Source organism: Neoarius graeffei, chromosome 5 (assembly GCF_027579695.1).
Source record: "Neoarius graeffei isolate fNeoGra1 chromosome 5, fNeoGra1.pri, whole genome shotgun sequence".
Lineage (NCBI taxonomy): Eukaryota > Metazoa > Chordata > Actinopteri > Siluriformes > Ariidae > Neoarius > Neoarius graeffei.
In genome coordinates, this window is record NC_083573.1 from 6549162 (window position 1) to 6577004 (window position 27843).

General features: G+C 43.0%; 1 protein-coding gene across 5 annotated transcripts; it reads right to left on the reverse strand.

The window, feature by feature from the left end:
- Nucleotides 1-96: 96 nt before the first annotated feature.
- Nucleotides 97-24320, reverse strand: coasy (CoA synthase). Of its 5 annotated transcripts, none has more exons than XM_060921067.1 (11): nt 24237-24320; nt 10706-11062; nt 7987-8683; nt 7663-7877; nt 6266-6397; nt 5927-6116; nt 1882-1946; nt 1719-1803; nt 1442-1539; nt 1204-1350; nt 97-1020 (listed from the first exon to the last, which is right to left on the reverse strand). In XM_060921067.1, exons 3-11 carry the CDS (start codon nt 8648-8650, stop codon nt 949-951), a joined length of 1668 nt encoding a protein of 555 aa, XP_060777050.1. In that variant the 5' UTR covers nt 8651-8683; nt 10706-11062; nt 24237-24320; the 3' UTR covers nt 97-948. The 5 variants fall into 5 exon arrangements, 4 of the variants coding, with proteins under 4 accessions (XP_060777050.1, XP_060777047.1, XP_060777049.1 ...); XM_060921064.1 differs by lacking the exon at nt 24237-24320 and adding an exon at nt 23856-24229; XM_060921066.1 differs by lacking the exon at nt 10706-11062 and having other exon boundaries at nt 24237-24315.
- Nucleotides 24321-27843: the final 3523 nt, after the last annotated feature.

Below are 27843 nucleotides of genomic sequence, written 5' to 3' on the forward strand. Positions count from 1 at the left end.
AAAAACTGGAAAGGAGTTCAATCTGGTTATAAAATTCCTGTACAGTATCTTACATCATTGGTGCTGGTTCATGTGAACTGAACAAAAGAGTCAAAATGAAATGCAGAGTCCCATTTATTTTGAGGTATTTGACATTGAGTTTACTGCCAAGTCTAATCTATAATTGGCAATGATATGGTTATTTTTACACATACACCTCCTGGGAATTTTTCATAAACAATAATGTACCTGCATCACTGAAAAAACTGAACTAGTGCTAATTTTGATGTAACTCTTGAAGAGTTAGTACGCTAAAGGTGATTTAACAAATATTCAAGTTGTCCCGGACAGTCGGACTACCATTACTGTCAAGTCTTGTACTGTAGTGTCTTAAACACTGAGCTCATCACTAACAGTCTAGAATCATGATTCAGACAATAATTATTACAACTTGATTTATTGTGCTGTTTAATAAAACTTGTTCATGTTTGTTTAAACAATGCTAGTCTTCCAAGAGTCGGTGCTTAGCTGCTAGCTACACCTGCTTTGTCATCAGTCAGAATCCAAAACTACAGAATCAGTCATTGTATCCAAAGATTAGACGTAACTTTACAGGTCAGTCAGGGTTAAAATGGGTTCCGTTCTCGTTTATATGCTGAAACCTGATTCAGTGTTATTGTATAGTGTTTCGTTTTGGTGATGTAAGTAAAATAAAGCCACAAACTCAAATAAGTGTGATATTTTCACTAACAGACCCAAAGTTGCTTTGAAAGTCAAGATCATCAACTATCTAGATTCGAAAAAAGACTGGCATGGTTATGAGTGTTTCCGCAAACACCGGGTTGTAACTTATGGAGGGGAGAATCGGACCAAGCTGAATTGTAGAAAGTCTTGAGTAAGGTGTCAAGCCCAATCTATTGGATCTTAATCTCTGTCCAAAGAAGGAAATGTGCACACGTCGAACACGTCTCAGTGTTGAAATCCAGTTTCCTGTTTTTTCTCCTGTAGCCGAACTTGAAGTAAATTCCAGGCTTTTTCCACCTGTGTATTTAAAAAAAAAAAAAGCAGCACATCAACCCAACACTGTACAACTGTATGGACACAATCCTATGCATGACCAGAGATTTGATAATCACGGCCACTGCTTTGACATTTTTGTGAGTTAAAAAAAAAAAAAAAAAGACTTATTGGTTGCGATTCTGAATTCTTTTCGCTGGACTGTACCTGTTTCTGAGTGACGTCCGGTTCCCAGAGCGTACACAGAACAACGTTGGCCTGCTCCACCAGCTGCACGTTAGACCACTGACTCTGCAACCTCCTCCCTGCGTCTTCCTGACTCACCCCATCCCGCTGGACGATACGCCGCACGGCCTGATTACGGACGAGAGAAATCAATCAATTAGACGGACGGTTCCGTATGCAATCGGAGAAATTCATATATAAAGCTGACAGACATCGCCACCTCTTCCTCTGGTATAATGGCCACCCAGACTTCATGAACCATCTCTGTCCATCCGGCCTGCAGCAGCACTGCAGCGTCCACCACACACACGCGCTTCCCTGCGTACGCAGACCGAGCGAGAGAAGAATGGTGTTCTCAACGCTAGACTGACTTCCTGATCTGATTTCTCAGAACAGCTTCATAACATCAACTGTTTATGGCCTGTGACTCATGAGACATCAAAAGAAATCTAAAATGGTGGACTTTTTAAAGCACAAGTATTCCAAGAGAAGCTCACCGTCTTCTTTAGCTCGCTGCACTCTTTCTTTCACGAGACGTGCAATCTCAGGCCATACGATATCAGTTAGAGCTTTTAATCGTTCCTAGAAATAAATCGATAAACACACCATTACATAATACAAAAGCTGCAGTTTGGATCAAAGCCATTTTATTTGCTTTACCTTGTTTCCGAACACCTTCCTCCCCAGAGCTCGTCTGTCAATAGTCTTATCCTCGTTAACGATATCTGCCATGGAAGGCACAACTGGTTAGGAAGGACTCATCCATAAGAAATTACAGTTGTGCTCATAAGTTTACATACCCTGGCAGAATTTTTGCTTTCTTGGCCTTTTTTCAGAGAATATGAATGATAACACAAATTTTTCCCCCACTCATGGTTAGTCGCTGGGTGAAGCCATTTATTGCTCATTATTTTTGCCATATCTGACTTACCGCGTCGAAGTCTGGGGAAACACCTACAAAACCACTCTGCAGCCGATATGTACAATACAGAAAAGAGCAATAAGGACAATAAATAAAACAGGATACAGAGATCACACAAACTCACTATTCGTAAACTCACACGTTGAAATTTATGGATCTGGTCAAATTCAGAACAGCACAAATAATGTACAAAGCGAGAAAGAATCTATTGCCAAAAAATATACAAGGAATGTTTAGTGAGAGAGAGGGGGGATATAATCTAAGGAGAGACCTAAATTTTAAAAAACCAAAAGGTTCGAACAAATATGAAAAGCATGTGCGTATCGAGCTGTGGGGTGACTTTATGGAACAGACCGGAGACAGAAATAAAACAAAGTGCAAATATAAATCTGTTTAAAAAAAAAAAAGGGACAAAAAAATATTTTTAAACAAGTATATAGAAGAGGAAGTATGTTAATGGAGGATGATGAGGGATAAATAGAATAGGGTTGATTGTTATATTAGAACTAGCTTAGTATATATTTATTTATGGGGATAGTTTATATCTTCATATTTACAGGGATAGGTATGTAGTGGATATTTATTTTTGTAATTATATATTTATATGAGTGCTGTCAAAAATGTCGCGTTATTAACGCGTTAACTTGACTCAATTTTAATGGTGATAATTTTTTTATCGCGAGATTAACGCTCTGTGACATGATGTAGGTTTTTCATAAGCTTTTGAAACTGCCAGGAACTTGGAACAGAGACTTTGCTTAGAAAAACGATAGCAGCTAGACTGTAATGCCACGCCCTGCCCCACCCAGCCAGAGTCCTCTGCCCTCCTCCCCCCCAAAGAACCAGCGCGGGCAGGGCGCGCTAGTAGAGATGGGATTTATGGCTCTTTGATGGGATCCGCATCTTTGTGATCCGTTCTTTGAAAAGAGCCGTTCAAAAGACTGGCTCATTTGGCTCTTTTTAAATATTTATTCAGTTTTAAGAAGACAGCGTCTAAAGAAGCCAGATCCCTCTGAACTGTAAACTCAATGCTATCCCAGAAATCCTTCCTGTAATATGCAAATTTGGCTGCCTCTGATTGGACAGCACGACGCATCAACAGGCAGAAAGTGTAAAAGTACAAAATGTGTTAAGTGAGCTGAAACAGTAAAGATCAGATTCAATGCAATATTTATCAACGAACAACTTAGTTAATATAATAGTGTACTTTATATTATAATCAAGCATGTCAAGCCTACCGTCACTGTGTAACCTGTCTCTCTGATTAGAGTTGTAGACTAACTCAAGCAGTAGATCACTTCACTCATGGTTCTTTTGCTAGCCCCGCGCCGGTGCTCGGCTTAGGTTTCACTTTGTAGTGGCTGTGTCAAGATGTGTTATGCTTAGCAATAAAAAAAAACATTGGTACAAAACAAGCCCATTCACTTTTTTATGCTGATAAGAGAATTACAATGGTTTTTCATGTGAAAAAAATGTGCGATTAATCGCGAGTTAACTATGACAGTCGCGACATTAATCGCGATTAAATATTTTAATCGCTTGACAGCACTACTTTATATAGATATTTATGAAGTGTATATGTGGTATATAGTATATATTTTTTGTAATTATATATTTATATAGATGTTATATATATAAAATAATTTTGTAATTATATATTTATATATATATAAAAAAAATTTTGTAATTATATATTTATATAGATATTTATGAAGTGTATATGTGGTGTATATATATTTGTAATTATATATTTATATAGATATTTATGAAGTGTATATATGGTATGTAGTATACATTTTTGTAATTAAATATTTATATAGATATTTATGATATATATATATATATATATATATATATATATATATATATATATATGGTGTATGTGTATATATATATATATATATATATATATATATATATATATATATATATATGGTATAGATATATATAGATATATATATATATATATATATATATATATATTTTTTTTTTTTTTTTTTTTTTTTTTTTGTATTTATATATTTATATAGATATTCATGAAGTGTATATATGGTATATATTTTTATAGGTGTATTAATGTAGTTTGGATTTCGGGGTAGTTAAAAAGGGGTGGGAAATTAAAAAAAAAGTATTGTACTTCCTCCCACTCCTTTTTTAAACAATGTGCGGTGTTTTGTAACATCTGAGCTCTTTGTTATTTTATTTAGTTATTTTTTTTGTCACTTTCTCGTTGTCTTTCTTTTGTATGTACAAATAGTTACATACCTTTTTTTTATACAATGTTCGAAATAAAAAATAAATTCATTCATTGATAAACAACTGTGTTTTCTATTTTTAAAAATCATAATGACAACAAAAAACATCCAAATGACCCTGATCAAAAGTTTACATACCCCAGTTCTTAATACCGTGTATTGCCCCCTCTAACATCAATGACAGCCTGAAGTCTTTTGTGGTAGTTGTGGATGAGGCTCTTTATTTTCTCAGATGGTAAAGCTGCCCATTCTTCTTGGCAAAAAGCCTCCAGTTCCTGTAAATTCCTGGGCTGTCTTGCATGGACTGCGCGTTTGAGATCTCCCCAGAGTGGCTCAATGATATTGAGGTCAGGAGACTGAGACGGCCACTCCAGAACCTTCACTTTGTTCTGCTGTAGCCAATGACAGGTCGACTTGGCCTTGTGTTTTGGATCGTTGTCATGTTGGAACGTCCAAGTACGTCCCATGCGCAGCTTCCGGGCTGATGAGTGCAAATTTGCCTCCAGTATTTGCTGATAACGTGCTGCATTCATCTTTCCTTCAATTGTGACCAAGTTTCCTGTGCTTTTGTACGGTAGCTCAGACATCCCCAAAACATCAGCGATCCACCTCCGTGCTTTACAGTAGGAATGGTGTTCCTTTCATCATAGGCCTTGTTGACACCTCTCCAAATGTAACGTTTATGGTTGTGGCCAAAAAGTTCAATTTTGGTCTCATCACTCCAAATTACCTTGTTCCAGAAGTTTTGAGCCTTGTCTCTGCGCTGTTTGGCGTAAATTTTTGTTGGTCTACCTGACCGTGGTTTGGTTTTAACAGAGCCCCTGATTTTCCATTTGTTAATCACAGTTTGAACACTGCTGACTGGCATTATCAATCCCGTGGATATCCTTTTGTATCCTTTTCCTGTTTTATACAGTTCAACTACTTTTTCCCGTAGATCCGTTGACAATTTTTTGCTTTCCCCATGACTCAGAATCCAGAACCGTCAGTGGCTGGATGAAAGATGCGAGAGTCTGTCTGGATCCCAGAAACTCACTCAGCTTTTATGCACGCACACTGATTACAAGCAAACAGATCACAGGTGAGGATGTTACGGTACCTTTAGTAGCCATTCAAACCCATTTGTGTCAACTTCTGTGCATGTTATCAGGCCAAAATCACGAGGGTATGTGAACTTTTGATCAGGGCCATTTGGGTAGTTTCTGTTGTCATTATGATTTAAAAAGAGAAAAAACACAGTCGTTTGACAATAAATGGTTTCACCCAACCACTAAGCATGAGCGGAAAAGATGTTTATCATTCATATTCCCTGAAAAATGGTCAAAGAATCATAGATTCTGCCAGGGTATGTAAACTTATGAGCACAACTGTATATACACATCCACACACTTAAAAAAAAAAAAAAGTCTGCTGGATGAACAAATGACCGGTTGCTGAAAGCTTGTGAGATTCTGGTTCATTTTTCTGTTTAATGAACCGACACTACCCGTTTAGCTTTACAGCCCGCCCCCTTTCCCTTCACTCTCACCTGTGCCAAACTCCTGCACTATCCTACGATAAGCATCCGTGCCGGGTTGGTAGGTTTCGTGGCCGAGCTGATCTGCGTCGATCCGTGCAGCTCCGAGTCCTTCCAGTCTCCGAGCGATGGAGCTTTTCCCGCTTCCGCTGCCTCCTGTCAGGCCGATCACGTACGGGAGCCGAGAGAGGGCAGGGCGTGGCTGTTCAGGCGAGACACCAAGTCATATCGTTAGTTCACTGAATGACCCGAACTCATCGGAGGCAAAAATACATTTGGCATTTTTTTCCCAAAACAACTTTCTTGACGAAACTTATTTTAGAAATGTGATCAAAGGTTATCGCGTGTCACCATGGGAGGGACGAGGAGCGTGCCCAGGAGGCGTTTGCGCAGGCTCGATGAGCTGATCTTCTCCTCCTCGATGTCTGAATGATGTACATCTTTAATCAGAGGAATTTCATACAGCACCAGCTCTCGTAGTCCCTGTACAAGAAAAGCCAAAGCAAATATAAAATTAGACTCATCAGGAGATGGTATTACGCCCCCCCCCCAATGAAATCCCTCTTCACATTTTCCTAAGTGGAATTGGTTGCCATGGAAATACAGGGGGGGGGGAATAAATAAATAATCATAGAAATCCCCAAAATGTCAAAAGGCACAACTCCTCCAGTCACTTAACATAACTGTCAGGTTTTGTGAAAAAAAATTCCTCATAGTTTTTGAGTTTTGCTCCGGAAACTAAAACGTTTACAGACGGATAGAGCGATAGCTAGATCCCCCTGGATTATACGGCAGGGAGGATAATAAAAAATAATTATAATAAATACGAGCAATTCCGAAAAAAGGCGCTTCATGTTTCACGACAGCTAAACGTGATGGGGAACATCTGTAAAAACTCTTGCCATCAATAGCTAATCAATAGCCATTACTGATTATTGAATAGAATACTCATTCAGCCACATTCACCGGATATCAGCAATCACGCGCTCTGATTGGCTGCTCGACGACTAGGATATCGGCTCATCTACGGACAGGAGAGGAAAAACAAAATGGCGGAGCGTGTTGCTGAACCAACCGAGGACGAAATAAAAACTCTCCTTGAAAAAACAGCAAAATATCCAAAAAGTATTTGATGGTAAGAACGTATCTTTTTTTTTTAAATTATTTTTTCAAGAATTATCGCATTTTTCACAAATTGCGCCTGTCATTTCGCCCGTTTGTTTACATCCTAAGCGAAAATATATTTTGTTGGATGTTTCGTATAAAAGTTATGATTAAATTTGCAAAAAAAAAAAAATGTTCTGTTTTTCTCAAAATCCAGTGAACGTGTACAGAATAAAATAGCGATTCCAATCTCGGTGCTACGCGCCTCGTCGGCTATCGGCTCACGTACGACTCGATTTCGTGGAATAATTGTTAAATAGGTAGTTACGAACATGACGCCTACGTAAATAGTGCAAAGACGGCCACTGATGTAATTTGCCTCGTCCTCATCTCAGAAATCAGGGGAGTTATTTCTCCCTCGTTAAAAAAAATCAAGACGTTGCTTTTTCGCTGGAAGAATTTACAAAATTTTATGAAAAAAAAAAAAAAGGCCACAGTGCATGATTCGAGGATTAAACTTTGAACGCTTGGACCAAAATGTCACGCTCCATCGCTAAACCAAAACTGAACTCTGGGCATCAGGCCTGGTTACTGATGAACCCAAACCATCATCTCCTTCAAAGTCCTTCCTTTCAGACACTTACATTTTCTACTCGTTTCTTATTGACAGCCTCGCCGCCCCGCTTCGTCTCCTCGCTAACCACGATGCACTGCAACTCGGCGTCGCTGACAGACGGGCCGAAGGGGTCGGACAAGGGGACGATGTCGTACGTCAGGGACGGTTTCACGTCGTTCAGGAACTCGCGGAGCTTCTGCACACGCCTGCTGTACGGTTCGATCAGCTCCTTCAACACCTTGCCTGGATAAACAGGACAACTTCAGGGTGGTAACAGTGACTCTGTTGCATCACAGCACCCTCGCCGTTGATGACTTTCCTGTAACAGCACGACACAAAGCGCGTTACTTACTTTTAAGCAGTTCCTGGTCACACACTCCGATCAGAAAGCGCCTATTCGCCATCAAGCAGCAAATATTCAACAGGGTCCGGTGAGCACCGTGCAGACGGTCGAAGGTTCCACCCACCACCACGTCTCCATACGTCTCGACAAGCTTCGAGTCGTTTTTCTTCCTGTTTTCCTCCTGCTCTTCCATCACTTCCTTCAGCTGTGGCCACAAGACGACAGAGGAAAGGCCGGGCGCGCACACGTAGCAGCTTCCGGCGTAAACCTGAAGGCACCGAGCCACCAGAGACGTCTGCCCCGAGTCCTTTACGGGAAAATCCGTCATGACAACCTCTGGGAACTGAGAAAGCGTCTGAGGAGAGGGGAAAGGGTCGAGGAGGGCGTCCTGCTGGGCACGGATGTTGGCGAGAAGCAGCCGGACATCCAAGTGAGCGCAGATGTCAGCCGCGTTGCTGTACAGGTGCGATATGAGACCCGGGAGATCCACGGACGGGGGGATGAAGACCGGCCGAGAAGGGCAGCCTGCTCCCAGGTTGAGGCCTGGGTGGAGATGAACGTAGAGGGTGTGCTGCACCAGCTTAGAGGCAAACTGAAGGACGGGAGCGAGACGGAAGGGGAGGGTGTGGAGAGGGGACGTGAGGACCAGCACTCCTGTGCTGAACATTGACATTATGGACAGGTGTCCGCTCCCGCTCCTTGTAACCTACAATAAACGACAACACTGGTAAAACGGACAGAAGGACAGTGAGATAGACAGCTGATTAGATCGACAGACAGACAGACAGAGAGAGAGAGAGATGGTTGGTTAGCTGGGACAGACAGACAGCTGGTGAGATGGACGGCAAGAGAGACTGTTAGACAGACGGTGAGAGAGATGGACAGACAAGCAAGCAGAAACAATTTAAGACAGACACTGATTGTTTGGCAGACAGACAGACAGAATAAATAGAGACTCCACACCGCCTGACTTTACTCAGAGGTGTGCTGTGTTTCAGTGTTAACAGCAGAACTCAGAGTTTCTGTCATAAACTTTGCGGACTAACTCGCATCTCGCCTCTGTGGTCGGGATGAAGCTGGACTCTCTGGTGACGGTGGCAGAGAAGAGGACTACGGATAAACTACCGAACATCATGGACGATGCCAGTCACCCTCTGCACACCGTCATCAGCAACCAGAGGAGCCTGTTCAGTGACCGAATGCTCCTTCCAGAGCCGGTTCAGACCTCCATAGGGCCCGAGGCAAAATTCTGCCAAGGGGCCCTCTTAACTGAACCCCAAAATGTTCAACAGTTGCACCTGACACCCAGTGCTTCCACTCATCCCCCCTTTAAAGTGCTGATGACACGTTTTTGACATCTTTGGCGATGTTTTATAACATAAAAAGTAATTCCCGATGATCCATATATTAATTCACGAAGGCGCCTAATTTACAAGTTATGATGATAAACGCGGCTATTTGGGCAAATTTGACGGGGCTGCAGCACCCAGGAGACGAAAGAGGAGGAGGAGCTATATGACGTCAGCGAAAGAACCTTCCTCCTTACTTACCAGTTTGTTGTTGATGCGACAGGTGTTCAGTTTATCATTGTTAGTATTTTTATTATACATTATATATATAGTTATTATGCCTTTGCGTTGTGTTGCCGGCTTTTACTCCAAAACCCACAAGGATGGGGTAAGTTTACTCAAGTTTCCCAGAGATCCCGAGCTGCATGCGAAGTGGGTGAAGCAAGTCAGGCGCACTCGTGACAAGTGGGAGCCCTCACCAACATCCGTCCTGTGCTCTGAACACTTCGATTTGGATTGTTTTGACACCCTTCCCAGCTTAAAAGAATCTCTTGGGTGTTCAGTTCAGCACAAACGTGTGTTACTACCATCAGCAGTGCCTACACAGTGTTGCCAGATTGGGAGGTTTCCTGCCCAGTTGGGCGGTTTCAAGTGCATTTTTTGGTGGGTTTTGAACATATTTTGGGCTGGAAAACGTCAGCAGTATCTGGCGTTTTCCATCCCAAAATATGTTCAAAACCCACCAAAATGCACTTGAAACCGCCCAACTGGGCGGGAAACCTCCCAATCTGGCAACACTGCCAGTATTCCGGAGAGGGTCTACGAGTAGCTATGCCGGATCCAAAGACAGTCCTCCTGTCAGAACATGTGTTGTGAAACGACATAAGATAAAGGTATGTAGAGCTATAGATTCTACATGATAATCATAAATGTAATCATAAAGTCGGCGTGATATCAGTCATGTATTTGCTTGTGAAAGCTTGCGGCTTTCATGTAACTGCCGCCTAGCAACGAGAGGCAAAGGGTAAAGAGGGTAGGCTATCATAGATTCTATTCGGAAGAGATCAACACAATTCTAGACTCCCAGAAGAGGAAGAGCTAGCACTAGAGAGTTCACCGGCGTTTTCATGCGCCATTTGCATTGAGTAGAACAGCCAGTGAACCGCAGCGTGTTCTCCCGCTGACGTCACAACATGGCCGCGAGCCACGGACCCAGTTTTCTTGCGCTGTGCAATTAAAAGTTGGATATTTGCGTAACAGCTTCTTTTCACGTAATTATAACAGAAATCTAACATGTTTGCCATGTTGTATAGTTTATTTAAGAAATTGCATAGAGTCATGTTCGTGTCATCAGACCTTTAAACATATTGCACTAGTGTCGCCACCTGTTGGTCTAACTCCAAATAAACACAAATAAATTATACAGAAATAAATTTCACCGTTTGACAGCCGTCTCTGTAATAATCCTGGATGGAACCCTCTTCTGGACTTGTCTTTGGGGTAAGGAAAATCTACTCCTGGCTTGAATGGACCTCTGCGCACTAACTCAGTCCGCATACAGTCTGAGCTAGCTTCTGATGCTTGCTGTGCACACGTGGTTGTGTGAATAGTGGCCGAGGCTGCCTGTTCTTCCCCCGTGTCTGTACTGGACCTGTGCTGCTGCTTGTACTGGCTGAGGCAGCTGCATACGACTCATCTGTGCTGGATGAAGGTGGCTCATCTGTGCCCGTCCTATCTGGTTCTATCCCTCCACTGGCTGGACTCTGTGCTGCTTGTTAGAAACTTAAGCATAGCACCTGGAAAATATAGATAAGGCTACTATTAACTCCGCTCCATCAAATTGGCTGCACTTGTTTTACCTTCAGATACTGTACTTAAAATGTAGGTGATTAAGGGTGTATTCAGACCAGGATAGTTCGATAGTTCACTTGCTCTGGTCCGAACCAAATGGTTTTTTTTTATTTATTCATTTTGGTGCGGTTCGCTTTCACACTACATTTTAGTAAGCGGACCAAAATCTGTCAACAAAGCCACGCGCCCTGAGGTCGTTCAGCTATTGGTCAGAGACGACACGCGCACAAAGCGTTAAGTTCAAAAGTGGTCATGGAGGCTTTCCGTGCTGTTATTCTTTTTAATGTCATCAAAGCTATATGTTTTTTCCAGTTTTTACTGTTTTCACAATTGTGTGATTACTATGCTGTTGTACAAGTAATTTATCAACGACGACAACAAAGGGCAAGGCGGCTACGGAGGATAGCGCTGATGAGCGCACATGTTGTGACAGTTCTGGCTCTTCACGCAATAGATGAATTTCTTTTTTGCGTCGCTAGTACCGCCACTTTTTGAAAGAATGTCCCTGATTTTAATGTAGGTCTGACGGAGTTTCTTCACTTTTAGCCGACATTGTTCTGGGGAGCGCGTGAACCCCTTCTCCTTCATTTTCTCACTGAATACAGCAAACACGTCGGCATTTTTGTGTGTTCTCTCCAAAAGCTCAGATATGTGGACATCTGCCCATATATCCACAAGGGTGCGCGTTTCTTCCTCGGCCCACGTTTGCCCCCTACTCATTTTTTGTACTCTGTAGTCTAGCCTACCACTGGTCTGAACGACTGAACGACTGTTGTAAGGTTCCCTTGACAACCGAAACAGTGTTTGCACTTTGCGGTGGAGTGTCAAGACTCTGTTTCCCGTAATGCCCGACAAACGATGGAAGCTCCCGAGGTACAAAAAAGCAAAACTGTCGGATTAGGTCCGGTCTGCTTTCACACCTCCAAAAGATCCGCACCAGGGTTCCTTTGGTCCGGACCGAATCCGACCTTGCAGCTCGGTCTCGGTCCACTTGTTTGGTCCGGACCAGAGCTCGGTGGTTTGTATTCAGACCAACCCAAAAGGTCCGGACCAAGGGAAATTTGGTTCGTTTGGTCCGGACCAAACAACGTAGGTGTGAATACGCCATTAGATTATTATTTAGCACCATTGTCATAATAGTTCACGAGTTTTATTGATTCACTAATATATCTGCATCTATATTTGCCTGTGGGCTATCCAAGCAAACAAAATTCAATCTTAGTAAATATTTATCCATTACTTTCCATTTTGCACAAGTGCAGTTGTCACTACACTCAGAACGATTGATACAACACTTAAATTGTAGAAGCCAGCAAGACGCACACGGAGACCGTCCGGGGTTCACCCAGGGCTCACCGCCCTGTTATGGAGGTCAAACACCGACTAGCCCCGTCTCTCCCACCTGGAGAGGAGAGTTACCCGACTGCTGTTCCCGCTGTTCATTTCCATGCAGTTTCTTTTTCCTTTTTTCACTCCCCGAGTGATAACTCCGCTTCATCTTGCTAGGTTGATGCACATGCACTGGGAATCTGACGTGTGCGAGCAGCACGACGGACTGTCACGTCGTCACATTTCCCCCCCACGGGACCTCTATGAGTTTGCGGGGCCCTACGCAACGTGCATAGTGTGCGTATTGGGTGAACCAGTACTGGCTCCTTCCCAAGTGCAGGACAAACAGACTTAAAAACTCCTTCGTCCCTCACGCCATCAGACTAGACAACTCCTCTCGGGGGACAGAGGAGGGGTAACAGGAGGACAGAGGATGGGAAGGGAATGGAAGGAGCAGTAGACTAGCCTGACAATAAGTAAGACTGGGCAATGTGCAATATCTCTCCTGCTGCCCCCCCTCTTATCTTACTCTTTTTATATTTGTATATGTAAATCATCCTCATCATCTTTTTCTGGCTGCTCCCGATTAGGGGTCGCCACAGCGGATCTTTCGTCTCCATTTCTCCCCGTCTTCCCCATCCTTGTCTACCACACCTGCCACTTTCATCTCCTCTTTGGCCTTCCTCGTTTTCATTTGCCTGGCAGCTCCATCCTCAACATTCTCCTTCCAACATGCTCTGCATCTCTTCTCAGGATGTGCCCGTACCATCTCGGTCTCATCTCTCTTAGCTTCATTCCCAAGCTCTCCACATGTGCTGTCCGTCTGATGTGCTCGTCCCTTATCCTGTCCAACCTCAACATCCTCAACTCTGCCACCTCCAGTCTCTTCGTTAAGGGTACGGTCTCCGACCCGTACATCACAGCTGGTCTCACTACTCTCTTATACCCCCTTTCCACCAAATCAGTTCCAGGGCTGGTTCACAACTCGTTCAACTTGCGAACTAGCTGAGAACCAGTTTGCTTTTCCATAGCTCGGGGTGCTAAGGGGATCCACGTCATTACGTCACTGTACATGTCAGTTACGTCGCTGCGTTTACATAAACCTTGGCGCAAACATCGAAGCAACAGCAACACGGAGAAGAAGAAGCAGCAGCAGCAACAACAATAATGGATGACTTCGTGTTTGTACAGCTGCTGCTTCTGGCTTTACGGTGCTTCATTCAAAATGGCACCCTCTCGCGGTCTTGCTATTGTTGTTGGTATTAACAACTCCGTCCCCCTGCTGACATAAGCAGTTCTTTCCTCTAGCCCAGCAAAGAGCTGGTGCTACCCTGGAACCGGTGTCACGGTCTGATCGTGCGCCGGTATAAATTTACCATGTGCAGACCGATTTTTTTTCCCGGTCAACTTCCGGGAAGTCTAAATTTACCATTTCTTGTTGCGATTTTGTACCGAGCATTTCAACACATTTGTGGACTAACAGAACGTGCGGTTTGGATTGAATTTTATTAGTACATGTGTAAATAAAGTTGTTCAAAACACTTCACATTCTGACTTCGTTCTTTCATACACTACCGTTCAAAAGTTTGGGGTCACCCAGACAATTTTGTGTTTGTTTTCCATGAAAAGTCACACTTTTATTTACCACCATAAGTTGTAAAACGAATAAAAATATAGTCAAGACATATTTTTCTGGCCATTTTGAGCATTTAATCGACCCCACAAATGTGATGCTCCAGAAACTCAATCTGCTCAAAGGAAGGTCAGTTTTATAGCTTCTCTAAAGAGCTCAACTGTTTTCAGCTGTGCTAACATGATTGTACAAGGGTTTTCTAATCATCCATTAGCCTTCTGAGGCAATGAGCAAACACATTGTACCATTAGAACACTGGAGTGAGAGTTGCTGGAAATGGGCCTCTATACACCTATGGAGATATTGCACCAAAAACCAGACATTTGCAGCTAGAATAGTCATTTACCACATTAGCAATGTATAGAGTGGATTTCTGATTAGTTTAAAGTCATCTTCATTGAAAAGAACAGTGCTTTTCTTTCAAAAATAAGGACATTTCAAAGTGACCCCAAACTTTTGAACGGTAGTGTACTTAAACAAATCAATATTCATGAAGATAAAGTGCATCATTCCTGGCTGCTGGCTGGTCCTGACCAGCCAACTTAGTGCATAAACTGGAACTAAAACATGGGTCATTCATTCATTAAGATAAAGTGAAAATAATTTGTGGATCAAGTATGAACGTAAATCCCATGTCATATTGGGCTGGTAAATTCTGACTAGGGCCAATGAGAGCAGTCTAATTCTACCAAGTTGGTAAATTTGAGAGAATAACTATATTATAATCATGAGGAGTCTTACTTAAACAAATCAATATTCATCAAGATAAAGTGCTAGACCCATTATACCAAGTTGGTAAATTTATACTGTGGTAAGGTTAGACCATGGCTGCTACGTATCTGAAGATTCTCAGTCATCCAGGTACATAGTAATCTGTGGTTCATTTTTGCCAACCTGGAACTACCATCACTGAACAGGGGTGGGTGTCTAAGGGTGTATTCACACCTACGTTGTTTGGTCCGGACCAAACGAACTAAATTTCCCTTGGTCCGGACCTTTTGGGTTGGTCTGAATACAAACCACCGAACTCTGGTCCGGACCAAACAAGCGGACTGAGACCGAGCTGCAAGGTCGGACTCGGTCCGGACCAAAGGAACCCTGGTGCGGATCTTTTGGAGGTGTGAAAGCAGACCGGACCTAATCCGACAGTTTTGCTTTTTTGTACCTCGGGAGCTTCCGTCGTTTGTCGAGCATTATGGGAAACAGAGTCTTGACACTCCACCGCAAAGTGCAAACACTGTTTCGGTTGTCAAGGGTCGTTCAGTCACCAGTGGTAGGCGAGTACAAAAAAAATGAGTAGGGGGCAAACATGAGCCAAGGAAGAAACACGCACCCTTCTGGATATCTGGGCAGATGTCCACATATCTGAGCTTTTGGAGAGAACACACAAAAATGCCGACATGTTTGCTGTATTCAGTGAGAAAATGAAGGAGAAGGGGTTCACGCGCTCCCCAGAACAATGTCGGCTAAAAGTGAAGAAACTCCGTCAGACCTACATTAAAATCAGGGACATTCTTTCAAAAAGTGGCGGTACTAGCGACGCAAAAAAGAAATTCATCTATTGCGTGAAGAGCCAGAACTGTCACAACATGATGTGCGCTCATCAGCGCTATCCTCCGTAGCCACCTTGCCCTTTGTCGTCGTCGTTGATAAATTACTTGTACAACAGCATAGTAATCGCACAATTGTGAAAACAGTAAAAACTGGAAAAAACATATAGCTTTGATGACATTAAAAAGAATAACAGCACGGAAAGCCTTCATGACTACTTTTGAACTTAACGCTTTGTGCGCGTGTCGTCTCTGACCAATAGCTGAACGGCCTCAGGGCGCGTGGCTTTGTTGACAGATTTTGGTCCGCTTACTAAAATGTACAGTGTGAAAGCGAACCGCACCAAAATGAAAAAAAAAAAAACATTTGGTTCGGACCAAAGCAAGTGAACTATCGAACTATCCTGGTCTGAATACACCCTAAGACATCTTTTATCAGCCAGCTACAATGCAGCCATCAGCATTCTGATTCGGATTCTATGATGATCCATGAGAGGATAAATACTGGATACTCCCTATTAGTTAGACAGAACTGAGGAAGCCTTTACGGATGAGAGGTGAAACGTCTTCAAGAATCTTCAAGCAAGTCCAGTTGCTCTCTTCTACCAACCACAGATTCATGGCTGCTACAGTTTAAATTTACCTGGTAAATTCAGACCGTGACACCAGTTTTTCTATGGAATCAATTTTGTGCCAAAATGTTCATACAATACTTTTGAAATATCAAACAAAAATGACAAATCAAAATACAAAAAAAAAAAAAAGTCAAATTTTTTTAGACTGGCAAACAAATTGTTCGTGTAATCGTGCAAAATATCAGTCTATTACTCTTCAGAAACCTTTTATTTTTGTTCCGTGTCTTTCTCAGTTTTGTTTGACGTAATTTATTTTGGTTGCGATTCCAGCTTTCTCGTTTGCGCTCCCTGACTTTTTGCTTGCAGTTTTGGCACAAACTTCACGTGTGGATGGGCTGTCCAGGAATGCATTCCCATTGGCTAACTTGTGTTTGACTGACAGCTACGCTCAGCCATTCCCTACTCGGATTCTGGCGGACTGTTTGACGAGTGACCGATCCATTGACGGTAAACAAGGATCGAGTGGACTTCAGTGGCGGCTATGATATTGAATTAATTCAACAAAGTGTAAGTGCGGGACAAATGTGTTGTAGTAGTGCACATTATGCAGGTGTTTCGTGGCAAGTCAAATGTTAGCCTTCGCTCCACTACCCAATATAATAGCTGTCTTGCTAACGTTAAACACGCCTGCATAATGTGCACTACTGCAACACATACAACACATTTGTCCCGTACTTACACTTTGTTGAATTAATTCAATATCGTAGTCGCCACTGAAGTCCACTCGATCCTTGTTTACCGTCAATGGATCGGTCACTCGTCAAACAGTCCGCCAGAATCCGAGTAGGGAATGGCTGAGCGTAGCTGTCAGTCAAACACAAGTTAGCCAATGGGAATGCATTCCTGGACAGCCCACCCACACATGAAGTTTGTGCCAAAACTGCAAGCAAAAAGTCAGGGAGCGCAAACGAGAAAGCTGGAATCGCAACCAAAATAAATTACGTCAAACAAAACTGAGAAAGACGCGGAACAAAAATAAAAGGTTTCTGAAGAGTAATAGACTGATATTTTGCACGATTACACGAATAATTTGTTTGCCAGTCTAAAAAAATTTGACTTTTGTATTTTGAGTTGTCGTTTTTGTTTGATATTTCAAAAGTATTGTATGAACATTTTGGCACAAAACTGATTCCATATTTTTCTGGCCCAGAGCCAGTTTTTTCAGTGGAAACAGAAAACCTGGTTCCAAACTAAGCACTGAGCCCGAACCAGCCCTGGAACTGATTTGGTGGAAAAGGGGTATTATACATCTTTGTATATGTAAATACTTAATTTAATTTATCGAGAAGTTTTTTCTCTATTCTCTGTTTATCCTGGAATGATGCTGCTGGAATCTTAATTTCCCTGAGGGAACCCTTGCAAAGGGATCAGTAAAGTTCTATCTAATCGATTTTTTTTAGCTGCAGGTCTCTCTCTCTCACAGCTATCACCCAAACTTGGATGTTTTAGATTAGATTAGATTCACTTTATTCATCCCACATCAGGGAAATTCACGTGTTACAGTAACAAGAAAAAGTCAAACAGATAACAAATAAAAATTAGACAAACGAAGGATTAAATGCAGAGGGCTATTTGCATCATTTACCGTGAAAAAGTATAGAAAAGAAAAAAAATTGCCTTATTGAGAGGCTCGGAAAAATTGCACATTACAGGTAGACTCTGTATATATGCGCGCACACACATACAACCCCGATTCCAAAAAAGTTGGGACAAAGTACAAATTGTCCCAACAGAATGCAATAATTTACAAATCTTAAAAACTGATATTGTATTCACAATAGAACATAGACAACATATCAAATGTCGAAAGTGAGACATTTTGAAATTTCATGCCAAATATTGGCTCATTTGAAATTTCATGACAGCAACACATCTCAAAAAAGTTGGGACAGGGGCAATAAGAGGCTGGAAAAGTTAAAGGTACAAAAAAGGAACAGCTGGAGGACCAAATTGCAACTCATTAGGTCAATTGGCAATAGGTCATTAACATGACTGGGTATAAAAAGAGCATCTTGGAGTGGCAGCGGCTCTCAGAAGTAAAGATGGGAAGAGGATCACCGATCCCCCTAATTCTGCGCCGACAAATAGTGGAGCAATATCAGAAAGGAGTTCGACAGTGTAAAATTGCAAAGAGTTTGAACATATCATCTACAGTGCATAATATCATCAAAAGATTCAGAGAATCTGGAAGAATCTCTGTGCGTAAGGGTCAAGGCCGGAAAACCATACTGGGTGCCCGTGATCTTCGGGCCCTTAGACGGCACTGCATCACATACAGGCATGCTTCTGTATTGGAAATCACAAAATGGGCTCAGGAATATTTCCAGAGAACATTATCTGTGAACACAATTCACCGTGCCATCCACCGTTGCCAGCTAAAACTCTATAGTTCAAAGAAGAAGCCGTATCTAAACACGATCCAGAAGCGCAGACGTCTTCTCTGGGCCAAGGCTCATTTAAAATGGACTGTGGCAAAGTGGAAAACTGTTCTGTGGTCAGACGAATCAAAATTTGAAGTTCTTTATGGAAATCAGGGACGCCGTGTCATTCGGACTAAAGAGGAGAAGGACGACCCGAGTTGTTATCAGCGCTCAGTTCAGAAGCCTGCATCTCTGATGGTATGGGGTTGCATTAGTGCGTGTGGCATGGGCAGCTTACACATCTGGAAAGACACCATCAATGCTGAAAGGTATATCCAGGTTCTAGAGCAACATATGCTCCCATCCAGACGGCGTCTCTTTCAGGGAAGACCTTGCATTTTCCAACATGACAATGCCAAACCACATACTGCATCAATTACAGCATCATGGCTGTGTAGAAGAAGGGTCTGGGTACTGAACTGGCCAGCCTGCAGTCCACATCTTTCACCCATAGAAAACATTTGGCGCATCATAAAACGGAAGATACGACAAAAAAGACCTAAGACAGTTGAGCAACTAGAATCCTACATTAGACAAGAATGGGTTAACATTCCTATCCCTAAACTTGAGCAACTTGTCTCCTCAGTCCCCAGACGTTTACAGACTGTTGTAAAGAGAAAAGGGGATGTCTCACAGTGGTAAACATGGCCTTGTCCCAACTTTGAGATGTGGTGTTGTCATGAAATAAAATAAAAAAAAAATCACCTAATTTTTCTCTTTAAATGATACATTTTCTCAGTTTAAACATTTGATATGTCATCTATGTTCTATTCTGAATAAAATATGGAATTTTGAAACTTCCACATAATTGCATTCCGTTTTTATTTACAATTTGCACTTTGTCCCAACTTTTTTGGAATCGGGGTTGTATATACATATAAAATAATACACAAATATAAGTATGAATAAAAATAGTTTAAGGCCTATATTATTGCACATAATAATTGCATCGATGAGAGATGGCAGAGGTAGTAGTGAAGTAGTGCATATATAACGACAAACAGGTTATTGGTGCTACGTTACAAGTTGTGGGTGTTATACAGTCTGACAGCAGTAGGGATGAATGACCTGCGGTATCCCTCCTTCTTACACCGTGGGTGTAGCAGTCTACTAGTAAAAGAGCTGCTTCAAGCCCCCACAGCCTCATGTAGGGGGTGAGACGGGTTATCCATGATTGAGGTCAGCTTGGCTAACATCCTCCTCTCACCCACCACCTCCATACATGTCAACCTTTGGTCAATCAAACCTGTATAACCAACCTCCAAAATCCGTATTTCCCTTATAAAATCCTTATAAGATGCAAATTAAAATAATTTACCTAAAATTTGAATGATAATTAACAATGATATATCCCAGTTACATTTTATTCAATATTAATAACAATAAACCTTCAGAATGAATACAAAGCTCCAACGTTTGACAAAAACACAAAGTGTCACTCTAATGTTCTGAATTGTACTCCATGACAGCTTTTTTAGCGCTCTGCATCAATTCTCGAAGTCGGACATCCGGGTACTTTTGACGTCAGGTCACACGACCTTGGAGCCGCCATATTTAACTAGGGGAAAGCCTGGCTTTATTGTGTTACACTGTGTTAGCAATAAAATGCCTACAAGCTAATTTTCATATGCATATAACCATATAGTTAGTTAGTGATGTTTTTATGTACATGTACCGGTAGTTAGGGCTGTTTTTTTAATATGTGTTTTGCTGCTAGTTTTTTAATGCAAGTTAGTTCAGATTTTAATGTATTTTGCCACTAGTTTTTAATGTAATTTGGTCGGATTTTGTCTATTAGGATGAGTCCCTTAAAATTCACTTAGGCCAAATATTGAACAATATTCTTTTTAATTTAAGAATAAATAATAATTAGTTTTTAGTGTCAAAAATATAACATTTAATGGCCATTTTTATGAATTTTCGGCGCCGAATTTTGTCTATTAGGATGAGTCCCTTAAACTAGGCCAAAATTAGAAGTACTTACTGGGAAACTTGATCAAGTAGTGGTATATATATCAGGATACTGAACTTGTGGCCACTGCAAGGGATTGTCCAACCACTTGTTTGCAGGGATTTTGAATGGGCAACAATCCAGGCCGAGCAGCAACACCTTAGTCTGATATCTACACTTGTCCTCAGGCAGCAGTCCATCCTCATACTGGAATGCCATGATGTACCAAAACCTAGTAGTGCTGCATGCTTCCCCTAATATGTACGCTCTCTCTTTCCCCTAGTCAAATATGGCGGGCCTGTTGTCAAGGTGTGTCACGTGATTGTGACGTCACGCCGACTTCGAGAATACCTCACGAGGCTGCATGTCACAGCAAGTGTTTGTGGCGCTGTTTACACATACCCGGGTATTTTTAAAAACGCATATTTCCTAAACTCCGTTTTCCAAAATAACTTCGTGCACACAGCTGCGTTTTTTAAAAAAATTACGTTTATATTGATCCGCATAAATACGCTGTCAAGAGCTGTTAAACTACGCCAAGACTGTCGGTGGCAGTGTTAGAAGAATGACAATTCCACACAAGCCAATCAGAAGCCTCATCGAGAACCGCCGACAGAAGCGCGCATGTGAGTACACTCACACTGTATGTACGGACGTACCAACTCTGCGAGTGACAGGAGTGAGGATCGCAACATTCTGAAATTTTCCTGCCATTCCTCTGGGACGACAACGCCATTCTCGAAATTCTCCCACCAGATAGCAGTCCGTCCAGGTTGAACCCAAAATCGCCGACGCTGGCAGTGGTACGGTCGGGCTCTTTTGGTCACCAGAAGCTCCGCAATTGCTGCCCTCCGAGCCCTAATGCGTCTCTGCTGGTCAATGAGCTTTACGAGCTTTATTCTCAAAAGCAAACAGGCGAATATAGCTCTTAATAACAGAAATGCTGCTACTCTGAGTGTTTCCATGCTTGTCATATGTACAATGGTCACTCTTTTGTGGCGCGAAGATTGCCTAAAACTCCATTTTGGTCTCTTTACACACAAACGCAAAACGGAGTTTTCAAAAAATCTCCACGTTTGCTGGGGTTTTTAGAAAGAATCGTTTTCAGAGGAAAAAACTCCGTTTGTGTATAAACGAAAGGCAAAGGTCTGCGTTTTTAAAAATACCCGGGTATGTGTAAACGGCGCCTGTGTTGATCTTGCCGGAGTGCCCATTCAGAATCTTTTCAGTCGCTAGTGAAAGTCGCTCAGGTGGAAATACACTTTTCAAACAAAATGTTACTTCCCGGTTGGCGGGATTCTCGCAATGCGGTGTGTGCATGATCAGAAGTGGAACGAAGTCTTGCTACCACAAGATAACGCGCGATTTCATAAGACTCCTTACTGGTAGGCCGGTGTTCAAAAAATCGATTTTCCGATTCTGGATTGATTCGCATATTAATTACTTAGGATCGATTCGTACGTTCAAAGATCGATTTTTTTTATTTTAATTTTTATTTTTAGTACATTTTTTCCACCACGAACATTTCCCCCAGTGACCCCCGCCACGTCATCGAATTCTTGCAGGCGCACTCGGTGTGTGACCCCGCAGTGTATGACCTCAAACAAACATGGCGTCGGAGAGTAGTGATAGAGTTAGCGAAAACTTTCTGAAAACACCACCGTCTCTCAAGGCTCCAGTCTGGAGATATTTCGGGTTCCGAAAAGAAAAAGACACAGATGCGCTCGACAAAACCAATGCCGTTTGCAAGTTGTGTCAAATCGAAGTGAAGTATTTTGGAAATATGACGAACTTGAACAAGCACTTGCAACGACATCACCCGGGGATCAAGCCGTCCACAGGACAAACAGGACAGCAAATGAAGCTGAAAGAAAGTTTAACACTGCCAGCCAATTCAGCACGATCTCATAGCATAACCATGGCGATTGCGGAATTTGTCTGGAAAGACATGCGGCCGTATTCCGTCGTTGAAAATGAGGGCTTCAGGTGGCTTATGAATGTCGTGGAACCACATTATGCTATGGTGAGACAAGTGAAAGTGTTATACTTTGTTTACAGGCTCTTATGTTATTTTGTATTTACAGGTTATTTATGTTCTTATTTACAGTTTCTTATGTTTCATGTTGGGGCGGCATGGTGGTGTAGTGGTTAGCGCTGTCGCCTCACAGCAAGAAGATCCGGGTTCGAGCCCCGTGGCTGGCGAGGGCCTTTCTGTGCGGAGTTTGCATGTTCTCCCCGTGTCCGCGTGGGTTTCCTCCGGGTGCTCCGGTTTCCCCCACAGTCCAAAGACATGCAGGTTAGGTTAACTGGTGACTCTAAATTGAGCGTAGGTGTGAATGTGAGTGTGAATGGTTGTCTGTGTCTATGTGTCAGCCCTGTGATGACCTGGCGACTTGTCCAGGGTGTACCCCGCCTTTCGCCCGTAGTCAGCTGGGATAGGCTCCAGCTTGCCTGCGACCCTGTAGAAGGATAAAGCGGCTAGAGATAATGAGATGAGATGATTCATGTTACATTGATTGAGAGGTCTTTTTTATATTGATTAATAAAAATAATGCATTTGGTTGCAACAGCTTTTGGGTGAATTCTTATTGTCAAATAATGCATTGGTTGGCGTCCCAGCCGGAGGTGGATTGACCCTTACCATTTTAACCAGTCTTACAGCCATCAGTAAATACAAATACTTATGATTTGCTGTTCAATTTTTTGCGTTCCTCGTCCATTCTGAGTATGTAGGTTGGCAACAATATTGTTTGAAGTCACAATGCATTCGTTCATCCCCTGAATGTTTTAAAAGTTAAAAGTAGTTAACAAAAATAGAAAATAAATAGATAGTTCTTTATTTCTGGCTTCCCTGAAAAAAAAAAAAAAAAACTGGCTGCACGCCACTGCGACATAGTCATGAAATTAAAGATTTTTTTTTTTTAAAGAACACTAACCTGAATCGGATCGGATAGAATCGATTCTTAATCTTCAGAATCGGATCGATTCTTGAAATTTGAATCGATTCCCAGCTCTACTTACTGGCTGTCTGTGGTGTACAGTACGTTTGTAAATGTTATGCGCTCTTTTATCATCGTGGGAATTGATTATAGCTCTACATAAATATTGAAGTTTTTTTTTTAAGAATCCGTATAACTTTATTTATACGCCCGTATACTACGTTTATTGAATCAAATCCGTATAAAATATGGACATTCTGTATAAGTTGACATGTATGCACCTCAGTGGAGTCCAGAGGACAGTCCAAGACTGCGCCAGCCCTTCTGACCAGTTTATTAAGGTTCTTCCTGTCCCTCTCTGAACTTCCACAGCCCCAGCAGACCACAGCGTAGAAAATCACTGATGCTACCACAGAGATTAAAGTTCCATTTGGAACAGAACTTTAATCTCTCTGGTGTCAATAATCAAAAACGCCACCCATGTCAAGGCTTCAATCACAAACAGCTCTTGACTCGCTGTGTCCTGAACTCCGCAGGGTGCAGGTTCGATCCCCCCTTCTGAAGGAACTCGTCTCAGAACTCTGAAGCTGTTTGAGATTGATCCCCAAACCTGCCGCTCCGAACAGGAGACGCTGCTGCAGCCTCGGAACCAAAATACTCACCCAAACCTGCTCGGGCTTCCGCTTCCCTCTCAGACACACCGAGCCGCTTCCGGCATCATCACCGCACGCGCACTCAGCACTTCCTCAAACGCATTCTCGTGACCGTTTGACCTCGTAGTCTGCAACCACGTGACTGCTTCCGGCCTGCTGATTGGCTGTTCCTCAGAGGACTGCAACTCAAGGGTCAAAGTTTCTGGGTGTTTTTAGCAACATTAGCTTCCTTTCTGTCTGCTCGATATCTGTGGTAAAAGTGGAGCTTGAAGTTTAATCCTCAAACTCAAAACAAATGACATACAATATTCTGAACACTCGAATCATTTTGAGGCAAAACAAAATGAACACAATTTATTTGCCTTTGGTTTCATTTCTGCAGTCCAGGGCCGCGTGGTCTGACGACGAAGGAATGTCAGGCGTGATCCGAAATGGACTTTTAATAATCTACAGCCTGCTCATACGCAGAGATATTCACCCATATGCGTGTGTGACGTGCAACAAAGCTGTAAGGAACTAGCCTGGGCCCGTCCATCCTAAAGGCCAATTTATGCTGACAACCCAGTCCTCGCAGACGGTGTCGCAGACAGTGTCTGCGTAGCCCCCCCACCTTCGCAGACGCTCTGCGCGCACCTCCCAAAAATTGTGACCACCGCAGAAGCCTCGCAGACAGCGCCGCAGACAAGAGGGCTCTGATTGGTCCACTCTACCCGCTACTTTCCCGGTTTGTTTTGTTTTCACGACCGGCATTTTTAAAAACACGAGCGAAGATGGAGCAGCACGAAGAGCGGTTGATCGAGGAAGTATGTACATCTATACGACTCCAGTTCTAATCATTATAAGTAACCGGAGGATAAACACTCCACTAACCACACCCACCAGCTACTCCTAGCGACTTCGCGCCCCCTTGCGTTGTGCCGGTGAATAACATCGCACACGCCTATTAATCCCCGCTCAACAATAAATTACAACTGTCTGCGAAAAGCTATCTGCGAAAGCCTTGTCGCACGAGCATTCAGAGGCCTTAAGCGTGACACAACACGAGGGCCTGTTGCGAGCTTAGTCTGGCCAGGCAAGCTATCTCCAGCTCTTCCAAGCTCCCGAAAAATCGGGAGCCAATAAACTTTGAGCATCTCCAACGGCCCTGGGTAGAGGCGTGTTCAAGGCAGTGACGTAGTAGAACTGCGACCAGAAGCCATAGATTGTTTACAGAATCTATGCCGGAAGCGCTTCATTCACTAGAAACATTACGAACATGGAGCAAGTTCTCATTGAAAACGGAGCAAAGAGCAGCCCTGGAGGTATTTATTGAAAGGACGTTTTCGCCTTGCTCCCGACCGGCTTCGGTAAGAGTTTAATCTACCAGTTAGCCCCATCGCGTCACATACGTCGGAGGAAAGAGTGATGTGATTGGTTTAAGCTTCGTCACAGCCTTTTCTGGCTTCGACCAGTAGCAAACTGAGGCATTTCAGGGAGGCGGGTCAACCACGCACTTTGGGAAACGGTTGGGCTTAATATCTTTGCCAGACCAAATGCTCGCAGAGCTTTGAAGTCGCATTAGCCAGACTAGTAAGGAACGGCACCGGGCGGCACGAAGATTCCGGGTTTGAACCCAGCGGCCGGCGATGGCCTTTCTTACCCCCTTTCCACCAAATCAGTGCTGGTGCACAACTCGTTCAACTTGTGAACTAGCTGAGAACCAGTTTGCTTTTCCGTAGCTCGGGGTGCTAAGGGGCGCCACGTCATTACGTCACTGTATATGTCAGTTACGTCGCTGCGTTTGCATAAACCTTGGCGCGGACATTGAAGCAGCAACAACACGGAGAAGAAGAAGAAGCAGCAACAACAATAATGGATGACTGCTGCTTTGCTGCATCCATGATATCTCGTCACTTATTTAAAAATGGCACCCTCTCGCGGTCTTACTATTGTTGTTGGTCTTAACAACTCCACCCCACCCCTCGCTGACGTAAGCAGTTCTTTCCTCTAGCCCAGCAAAGAGCTGGTGCTACCCTGGAACTGGTTTTTCTGGCCCAGAGCCAGTTCTTTGTCAGTGGAAACAGAAAACCTGGTTCCAAACTAAGCACTGGCCCCGAACCAGCCCTGGAACTGATTTGGTGGAAAAGGGGTATCTGTATGGAGTTTGCATGTTCTCCCCGTGTCTACGTGGGTTTCCCCCACAGTCCAAAGACATGCAGTTAGGTTAACGTGGGGCGGCCTTGGGCTGAAGTGCCCTTGAGCAAGGTCCCTGACCCCTGACTGCTTCCCGGGCGCTCTAGTGTGGTTGCCCACTGCTCTGGGTGTGCGCGCACGCGTGTGTGTTCACTGCTTCAGATGGGTTAAATGCAGAGGATGAATTTCACTGTGCTTGAAGTGTGCATGTGACAAATAAAGGTTTCTTCTTCTTCAAAGCCATTGCATGCGACACTTGGGATCAATGGGTTCACATCAAGTACTGTGATATACCCGTGACCTTCGTTCAGACTAATGAAGAAATCACATTTGTATGTGTTAGATGTGGACGAGCTATCATCGCCAATTACCCTGATCATAATGAGGACCCTGGCCCTTTGCTCGACTCAGCCACCTCATCTGCTGCAGACCCTGATCCAGACCAGTACCGGTGCTTCCAGAAAAAAGGACTCCATTTTCTCCATTTGAACGCTCGTAGCTGACTCCCGAAGCTGGACGAAGTGAAGCTGATTGCAGCGAAAACAAAAGCAGCAGTCATCAGAGGAACAGAGTCCTGGCTGGACCAGTCGGTTGGCGATAGTGAAGTTGAGCTCCCTGATCATCTCGTTTATTCTAAGGGTCGCAATAGAAATGGCGAGGCGACGGAGTCTGTATCTTCGTGAGGAGTGATCTTACGTTCAGTCCTCGCCCTGATCTGGACATAGATGGACTCGAAACCCTTTGGATAGAAAATCTCCTACCAAAGATACGTCCCATACTCACCGGAATCTGTTATCGACCACCAAAACAGAATGACTGAGGAATTTTTGGAGCGAGCTTGTAATGAAGCAAATGGTTTTGTAGAGTATGAATGCATTGTGTTGGGAGATTTTAATACAAATGTAATGTCAACATCTGGAAATGCTCTTACAAATTCACTATGTCAGTATGAACATACAGTATGTGTGGACTTGAACAGCTTATTAGGGAACCAACTCGAGTGAGCAACAATTCTGAGTCTACTATAGATTTAATTTGAGTATCCGATGAGGATATTGGACTGAGTGACCATATGTTAACCTTCTGCACTCGTAAAGTCATAGAGGCTCAAGTTCATGGACATAACACCATCCGCATCAGAACCATGAAACGGTACAACAAGGATGAATTCAAAAAGTTGCTTCGTGAACAGGACTGGACTAAAGTAACAAATAACACCAGTGTAAAGGAAGCTTGGTCGACCTTCAAATCTATCTTCATGGAAGCTTTAGATAAACTAGCACCATGCAAGGAAATTCGTGTGAAACAAAGGACAGAACTCTGGCTGACATCAGAGATACTAAATCTTATTAGGCACCAAGATCGCCTACTATCTAAGTTTAAAAAGACCAAAAGATTAATCTGCTTACGAACAATTCTTGTCCTGTACAAATCAGGTCAGATA